Below are 9,302 nucleotides of genomic sequence, written 5' to 3'. Positions count from 1 at the left end.
ATAATTTTTGCAGCTTTGTAAAAATTTTACTACAATACTAGTTTTTGATTGTTTCTGCTTATCCACTTGATTTTACGTCCTATTTATTTATATCCGTATATATAATATTAATACATCTGAACATAGAAAATTACAATGATTTTACCCACCTAAAATGATTTGCCATATTATTACATGGTCCATCTCGATCAAACCTTCGTAGATTTAACTATTTAAATTGCAATCAATTTTTTTCTTAACCACTTAGACTTGATTCAAAAAATCAATTTTTAAGATATGTTTTGGAATATCTGAGTCGAATCCCAATTAAGATGTAAGTCAATGTTAGTAGAAATAAGTGTGTAGATAGTTCTCTTAATACCTGTGCAAACATTCCAGTATTTATTAAAATTTACACCTTTTTTATTACTAATTATGAAAACTTTATTTGAACTTGCCTTTTCTATTTTGTAACACATTAAGTCATAGTATTAATCATAAATTGTTTTTGTACTAGTCATCATGTTATGGTAATGTAGTTTCATAAGTTATTACTTTTTTTTTATGCATAACTGTTTGTGTAGCTCGTGAATTAGAAAATATAACAAAAGTGGCGTCACACATTTTCAATTACTTTTTGGTAATAAGGTAATTAAATTGTCTTTAATGTATATTTCGTTTTCTAATTCTGTATTAGCTTAGTCAGTTTTATTACCACCATCACAACTGAATGCTTTAAGACTATATTAATCTAATGTTAAGGTAATAAAGACATTCTAAAAAATAATAATAAAATATTAATATTTTACCAATTATAATGCACAATATTTGTCAATTTTATTATATCAATATAAAACGTCAATAACTAAGCCATTTTGACCAATTCAGTATTAATAATGGCAATAAGTATTGTATTTCTTCACTACTTTGACAATAACATTACATTTCAAGTCATTTTCACTGCCTTTACACAATTAGCATCTATGTTAGAATTAAACAGTATTAAATGATTATTTTCATTTCAATTTGATGCCACAGTGGTCTAATTTAAGGATTGCATTCTTATTAATGCATAATTAAAACAAATACTACACACATTTTTATTGCATTATATTTGTAGGTATTACGTAGCATTCTAAAAAGTGTGTCACATACAGGTTAAACATATTCTGCTCAACTAAAATTGTATAGTAGTATTTTGGTTATTTTAGAATTTTATGATAACTTAATGTGAGTGCAATCCGAATTTCGACTTATATTTTTTTGGATACTTCATTATTAATAAAAACTATAATATAAGTGTAGATAAATTGATGTGTGCCTATGTAGGATATGTGTATAGGTAGCTTAAAATGAAATTTAAAATGAATTGTAATATATTTAATTAAAATAGAGTAAAAGCATTGATATCACGAGCTTTTAGCATGTACTAATGTGTGAATTGATAGTACTGTTGTTATTGTGAAGCACAAAAATTTTAAATATATCAATTTTAATATTGAAATTTTATAAGTACTTACTTATGCTTGTTACTTTGTTTTCAACCTCACTGTTTAATAATTGCCACTTATCTTATTTTTAAATAGTTTTTACTTTTTGTAGTAACTGTGTGTCTACCTTTCGTTTAAATAATATTTATTGATTGTATCGTACTTAAATTCACAATTATATATTATTTCTAAATGTCATCAAATATTTAAGCTTCTCAGATCCCAAGAAAATCTATTAAGCAAATCATCTATATATATTTAATTTTAATAATTAACAAAACTATTTATGGAGGCTAAAGTTCTTTATAACTATTTTCAACTACTATTTTAAATTCTTATTGTATTTTATATATCAACAATGTATTGAGGGATTAAAAATTTGGTATATTGTGCCTTTGATAAAAATAGATTAAATGTTTGTGCCTTTTATTTTTAACAATTATATATTTTGTACCTGAAGCTGATGACAAAATAATTTATTGTTTTTGAACAAGACAAAGTATATTTAAATTGCAACTAATCATCAGTCGCAAGATATTTTACTTGTCTAGAAACAAATTTCTAAAACACTAAATAATTTTGTCTAGCTCTCATGAACTATCCTAGAATAGATATGCTTTTCACCTAAAATTGGTAGTTTCTAAAATTTTAATTTAACCTTTTGGCATGTTTTATTTTGTTAACATTAATTTACAAAAAATATCATGTAATTGTACAAAAAATATCATGGGATTAATTAAAAATACTGAGTTAATTTTTTCATGTAACCTGTGTACAATTATTGTAATGTTGTTTTTTTTTTGTAACATTTTAAATTGAAATTGTACGTATTGCACGCATTTTAATATGATTTGAAACAATTATTGTAATATAAAATGTAAGATTTAACAAGTATTGTACAAATACTGTGTCCATGTTATTGAAAATTAAAATATATATGTTAAATTTCTTTTCAATACGGATTCTTCATTAAACATTGTGCATGTTAAGAACATTAATTAATGATTTAAAAATATTTTTTATGCGTTTTGTAGTCACTACTATACTTCACATATTAATTTTAATCTATTATATTCCAAAAATAAAGTTTATTAAAATTTTACAAAGAAATATGCATTTACAAATGAAATAATAAATGTTTCGCTATTGTATGATTTAGTTCAGATATAATAATAGTCTACATATAAATAATCATATTTTAGAGGCTACTTTTTGATATAATTTATTTAATTGTGATGAAAACACAAATGTTCATTTCTTTTACCTAGATTTGATCAAATGTCTGGCAATTTTGTTTACAATAAAAGATTTAAAAAAAAAGGTGTTTTCTCATTTCTCCACAACTACTACAGCTAAAAAATATCATCAATTAGGTTAATTTTATATCAGATAACTTTATGAGAAAATCGATCCAATTTGTTCATTCACTGGGTTAATTTATCAAATAGTAAATTATAGCAGATAACCTCATATAAATGTTTATCTTCGAGATTTACGAAATAAAAAGAAATTTTAGCTTTTTACAATTTTATTGTCATCTTACATACAAAATTATTCCGTCTTTGCTGGGGCTGCTTTAGGCTTCTTTTCCTTAATGGGCCTCTGGGAACGGAGGATAGCTGAAGCACGACGAAGAGTAGCTTTAGCTAAATCTGTGCGGTAGTTGTTGGCTCTGATCAGCCTCTTCACCTTGTGTAGGGATCTTCTAGCTCCAGCTTTGAAAGGACGGCGGATCAGGTTCTTAGCTGGCTTGTTTGTAGCCTTAGCCTTTTTGTACACCACAGTAAAACCTTTCCTGTTGGGGTTCTCGACCACGCCGATAGCCTTCTTGTGGATCAAGCCGTTGTATCTGTAAGAGTTGAGGTTAGTCACATTGTTAGGCTCCTTGCTGAATGGCTTTTTGATGTTACGCTTCTTTACAAGGAAGGCATTGTTGTTTCGGATGATCATCCAATTCAGATGCGACGACATTTTTGTTAGTTTGCACGTAAATTCACAAAACAACGTGCTCGCGACGTGTCCGTAGACAAAAGAGAAGGACTATCTCTGGCAAGTGTAGGTAAGTGTTACAATATCTCAATAATTATAGTACAAAGTTTTCCATAGACTAATAAATAAAATGGCGATAGAAGTAGAAGAAAAAATTGTTTACTGAATGCCTTCATTATTAGTTAATGTTACTGAATACAATAATTATCTATTCATATATTTTTATAATTGAACAATAATTTAATGTTGTTAATGGCTAGTATAAAGTATGTCTATGGAATTTACCGTTGTTTCGTCATTTTTGGCACTTATGGTGATATGTCAAATTCCAAACTAAACTTGTCTGGGACAATTTCATATAGGATCTTATATTATCCCTTTTTCTTTATAACATATACAATATTTCATAAAATAAATGTAGTTCTCGCTTTTAAAATTATATGTGAATTGTGGAAAGTGCCAAATTGATGTTACGACTTTGTCGTTATTATGAATCAGTTTGATCAAAATATAAACAAAGATATGATTGATTCTGATCTAATTGACGTGGAATCTCTGGATTTTTCAGATGATCAAACATGGTATGTATATAAGTTAATATATTTCAGTAGTATATTTCATACCCTATACCACTGATACAAAAAAAGCATGTCCTATCACGAACAGCGCTCACAAACTCGATAAGTCTACACCTGTTTTCATTTTAATGAATTTTTGTTCAATTGTTTTTAATAAATAAATATCTTTTGGAGGTAAAATGTTATTAATGTTATCAAATTCTGTGAAATAACTAGTAAAAAAAATATGTTCTGTAAATAGCATATGCATTTATATATTTAAAAATTAAAATTAAAGTAGATCAGTGTCTTACTGCATGTAAATTTGTTGCGCTATATATATATTTTTTTGTGTTATAAAATGGTCTTATCATAATTACTGATAAGTTTTTCTGTAAAAAGCAAATTCTTATCAGCATTAGAACAAACTACTTTCAATAAATCAAACAAGTAATTCAATATGTCTAAAGGATAAATATTTACAGTATATTTATATTTTGTAGTACTATTTATTATTATTAAATTGACTTGTACTTCACATACTCTAATTCTAACAATAATTTGTTTAACTAAATACAATATTTTATTTTAATATGTCACAGGAAATAACTTGCTTATCACTTTAATAGTTAATAAATAGCCTTTTCAAAGAGTTAACCTTATAAATTAAACTTTTTTTCATGCCCCTGAATTTGGCACTTATCTCACAAAAGAAAATTTACTTGATGATATCGAAAGTGAAAATTATTAGTTAGAGAGTCCTCCTTCTACGTGTAGTTTAGCTTGAAAAATGATTTTTTGTGAGATGTGTCAAATTCATAATTGTTTTTTTTTTTTTTATAAATAAGCACGTAAAGACTATTTACTCACAAGAATTTATAATTCACTTACGGAGTAACTTATACATATATGTTAACATATATAAAAGAGAAATAGTACTACCGTTATCTGTGTAGTGTTTGTTTGTTTGTTGTATGAGATATAAGAAAATAATTGTAAATAATCAATGTAAATTTCTAGAAACATTTTATTAATACAATGTATTTTTATAATATAAAGTTTAAAAAAAAATTAATCATGACCTGAACTTACTTTTTAAAGACTGACAATGCACATATATCTCCCCAATTAATAAAATGTTTGATACAATTGTTTGTTTTATATGTTGTATTTCTTAGTGTACAATAAAGAACGTTTACTTAGATATTTACTTACCTCACGGACGATTTAGAACCCCTAAGCATAAGGAGAGACGTTGGCTCTCTGTGTGTTTTTTATCGTCTGTACAACGGTGAGTGTTCTGACGAACTATTTGATATGGTACCGCCGTCACGATTTTACCATCGTACCTATGGGTGCCAATAACCCTTTTGTTACTTGTTCTCCTTTTGTATTAAAAATAAAAAGTTATATATTTTTTTCTTGATAATTGTTTTTGTTTGCAGGTTGTGTGTTAGCCCAGAAGACTCAGGACAGAAAGTAGATATTGTAGAATACAATTTGTCTTGTGATTGGCCAATTATAGAGGATGAAGAATATCTCAAATTAGAAAAAGATATAAATACAATACTCGACAATCTTCTTAAAAGTAAGTAACATTTTAACATTATTAATCCTCCGAGAAGCCTGTGAACGCCCCAGGAGGCTTCTGAGCTTCTGGAAGGAGCTGAGCTGGCTGAATTAGCCAGCCCTCTTTTCACGCATAACGGACCACCCTTGTGTCTAAATGCGGAAAACCGAGCCCACAACAATACAATACATACAACATTATTAATTTTAAACATTTTTTAATATCATATCAAAAATTGACCGCTCCAGCGGGGATCGAACCCGCGTCTCCGACTGACCGTGTCGGCGCTCTAACCAATTAAGCTATGGAACGATGTACCCGCTAGATCGAAATTTTTGATATGACGATTTTTATATTCGGTTAAAGAGAACCGTTCGGTCAATTTTTGATATGATATTAAAAAATGTTTAGAATTCCTAATTTGTGGGTAACACAAAAATAAAAAAATCGTACGTATTATGAATTTTTTGTGAGACAACCACTCTGATGTCTGATGTTTGACCATGGTGCACGTACCGCGTTGGCGCCACCTACACACCAGTGGTGACAGGTTAGATTCCTGCTTGGAGTGAATATTTGTATATATAATTATGTACAAATATTTATTACCGGTCTCTGTATCTGCCCTTGTGAGTCTTCTCACCGTGCCTCGAGTCTGTCGGTGCCGATTGCTATCGTAGACACCTGATAACAATAGTTACTCAGTTAGTAGGGAATATATCCACAAACCCAAAGTGGAGCAGCATGGTGGATTAAGCCTATCCTTCTCCTATATGGAGAAAGAGACCTTTGCCCAGCTGTGGGATGCTACAGGCTGAAGCAAATAAAATACACCTTTCTAATTTTTATTTGAACTACATATTATGTATGTATGTAAAGGTAATATATTTTTGATTCTTTAATGAATGAATTTAATGACAATTGAATTGTTACTCACAAATATATCTTAGTATTATTATACTCGCAATGGTTTTAAGTCATGGTTCAAAGGATTTTAACAATGATTTCATATGATTGATTGTGTGATGAAAGATGACATGAATGACAGGATGTACTTATTATATATAATATAATATATAATATGTAAACATACATTGATTCCTACTCTCTTGCCTATTATGATTTTGCTTAGTAAAAACTAGTGATAAATCTGGTATTTATTAGTTAAATCTTTATTTATATTTGGGAAAAAAGCGCAAGATAGTATAATAACATATAATTAAAAATTAATAACAAGACAGCTCACAAACCAGTCACGTTTGTCTCAATTATATTTTAAAAAAAATTGGAAAAAAATATTTTGAAATTTTTGTTAAATATCTGTGCGAAGTCGGGGCAGGATGCTAGCACAAGTTATAATATAATAGCTGGGGCTGTAAAAGATGAGCTTCAGCGATTGAGTGAACAGCATAGTTTATTAATAATTTTATTTATAACTTGTTATAGCAAATTTTTTAAAATGAAAGTGACTATTCAATTCCACTATATTGAGCAGATATGTACTCATTAGTGTTTTAGCATATAGAAATAAATTACAAGCATTTGTAAAGCTGTAAAGCTGTGTTGTTTGGTAATGTTCTGTGATGTCAGGTTGCATTTTTATGCAAGTTGAAATTATTGTTTAAATATGTTTCAGTAAACATAAACTGAATCAAGGTCACAGCTGTATCAAAAATTTCATTAGTATTATTTTTGTCTAGACATGATACATAGTTTACGTTTTGAAATTACGTAGGTTTAGTTTATTAAGGAATATTTTTTGTAGTAAGAGTACATTGTTATCTATAAACATAATTATGTCGACATTTTAAATGTAGTTCACGCTTTTTTTTTTTTATTATAAATGTATTAACCTGGTCGCCCTTTTACATTTATTATGTTTAAACAGAAATTCGCTAAGACTATAACATAAACATTTACGTCTTCAATCAGTCAGTTCAGGCTATTGCAGGCCACTGGATGTAGGCATCCCCAAGTTTGCGCCAGACATACTGGTTTTACGCAATCCTCATCCAGTTTCCATCGGCATTTATTTTTTTAATTTTTTAATGCATTTGCGTCTTAAATAATCAATAGGGCACCTAAGTACGAAGTATCCCCCAATGAAAATTAGGTAGTATAAAATTGGCACTAGTTAGGCATCTTTATAATAGGTTAGATCGTAACCGAACAAAATAAAGGCGGTTTAAAAAACAGAGGGTATTTTTTGGTCACAGCCAGCCTTTTCTCGGACGCGGTTTAATGTGGATCATGCTTAAGTATATTATGCATGAGTTATATTTATATTATGCTATTAAAAACTGGTTAATTTAAGTGTGTGGGTACAGAATTACAGATACATGTGTACATATAAGTTGTTAATCGGGATTATTCGCCGAGAAATTGAAGGTTAGAGCAATTTTTCACTTTAAAATCGTTATTATCGAAAAATGTTTGTGAATCATTGAATTCGATGAAAAGATGTGCAAAAACGAGGTTGTTTGCTTCAGCTTTAAAGAAAAAAGAATTAAGTTGTGTTAATAACGAAAGAACGAAAAGTTTTCAATGTAACGGACATTTACTCCTATTGACCTCGACATTGTTGTAAAATTAAATTACGCATTATATACACAAAAACATAAGACGTATTTCTAAATCGTATTTAAGTATTAAAAACACATAATACACGTGTAAAAAGCATAAAAAAAAAACAAAAATATCAAAGCCATTTACTACCGTTATCGAGCATGAGATTCCACGTAGGAAGTAAACGAGGAAATCAACCTGTTGCGCGACAATTTTCCAATATAAGAAGTATTTCCTGTGAGAACACAAGATATACAGCTACCTGTAATGTAATGTTCCGGTTTTATCCGGTTCGTGACGTCACTAGTACTATCCCCTGTGACTCATCGGAGTCTGTATTTGTCTGTATTGATTAAGTCTAGCTAGTTTGAAAAGTTTTTTATTAGGTAGTTTCATTCAATTTAATTTCAATAAATAATTATCAAATAAAATAACAAAGTATAGAAGTGTTTTGTTCTATTTTAATGTTTAACAATAATACGTATTGTTAAGATAATTGTGTAAAAATTCAAAAAATATGGTAAAGTTGGTTCTTTTAATTTTTTGTCGTTATAACGATTACAGTAATAAATGTTATATTATGATAATAATATATATTTAATCTCCTATTTTTATAATAAATAAATAATTTCAATTTAAAATGATTGGCTAATATTAAAAGAAGCACGAAAATATAATATAACGTACTTTATTTTAAAACAATACAACCTTTATAAGTGAATCACGAAGCTCGAATTCAATTAAATACAAATCGATTAATAACATTATTCTATGTATTCCGCATGACTAACTTACTCAATCTTTACAAATAAATAAAATTGAGGTGTCTGTTTGTAATATCAAAATAACCGCCTTTTACTAAATGCATATGGATGTATACACGGTAAATATATCAAAATAACATTTTTTAAAATTTTTGTCTGTCTGTTTGTTCCGACTAATGTCTGAAACGGCTGCACCGATTTCGACGGGTCTTTCACTTGCGGATAGCTAATGTAATAAGGAGTAACTTAGGCTACTTTTATTTTAGAAATTTATTTATTTTGTAACTCTTCGAACTTAACATTTTTTTTTAATTCCATACGGACGAAGTCGCTGGCACAGCTAGTATTATTATAATTCTAAAAGTTAAACTTTTATTTACAAACTGTT

General features: G+C 28.4%; 2 protein-coding genes across 2 annotated transcripts in view; one reads left to right on the top strand and one right to left on the bottom strand.

Moving 5' to 3' along the window:
- Nucleotides 1-2,979: 2,979 nt before the first annotated feature.
- On the bottom strand, nt 2,980-3,541 carry LOC123663011 (60S ribosomal protein L28). Its single transcript, XM_045597759.1, has one exon. The coding sequence runs from the start codon at nt 3,438-3,440 to the stop codon at nt 3,021-3,023; it is 420 nt and encodes a 139-aa protein (XP_045453715.1). The 5' UTR covers nt 3,441-3,541; the 3' UTR covers nt 2,980-3,020.
- Nucleotides 3,542-3,762: 221 nt separating this feature from the next.
- Nucleotides 3,763-9,302, top strand: part of LOC123662692 — a 29,335-nt gene continuing 23,795 nt past the window's right edge. The window contains exons 1-2 of the mRNA XM_045597496.1: nt 3,763-4,039; nt 5,461-5,603. Coding sequence (XP_045453452.1) covers nt 3,948-4,039; nt 5,461-5,603 — 235 coding nt within the window. The 5' untranslated portion in view covers nt 3,763-3,947. The remainder of the gene's footprint in view (nt 4,040-5,460; nt 5,604-9,302) is intronic.

Source organism: Melitaea cinxia, chromosome 19 (genome assembly GCF_905220565.1).
Source record: "Melitaea cinxia chromosome 19, ilMelCinx1.1, whole genome shotgun sequence".
Classification (NCBI taxonomy): domain Eukaryota; kingdom Metazoa; phylum Arthropoda; class Insecta; order Lepidoptera; family Nymphalidae; genus Melitaea; species Melitaea cinxia.
Note: the sequence above shows the minus strand (reverse complement) of the source record. Positions and strands in the feature narration are given on the sequence as shown.

Bases quoted from the DNA above. Each gene is read 5' to 3' on its own strand.
- LOC123663011 (XM_045597759.1), bottom strand. From the start codon at position 3,440: ATGTCGTCGCATCTGAATTGGATGATCATCCGAAACAACAATGCCTTC.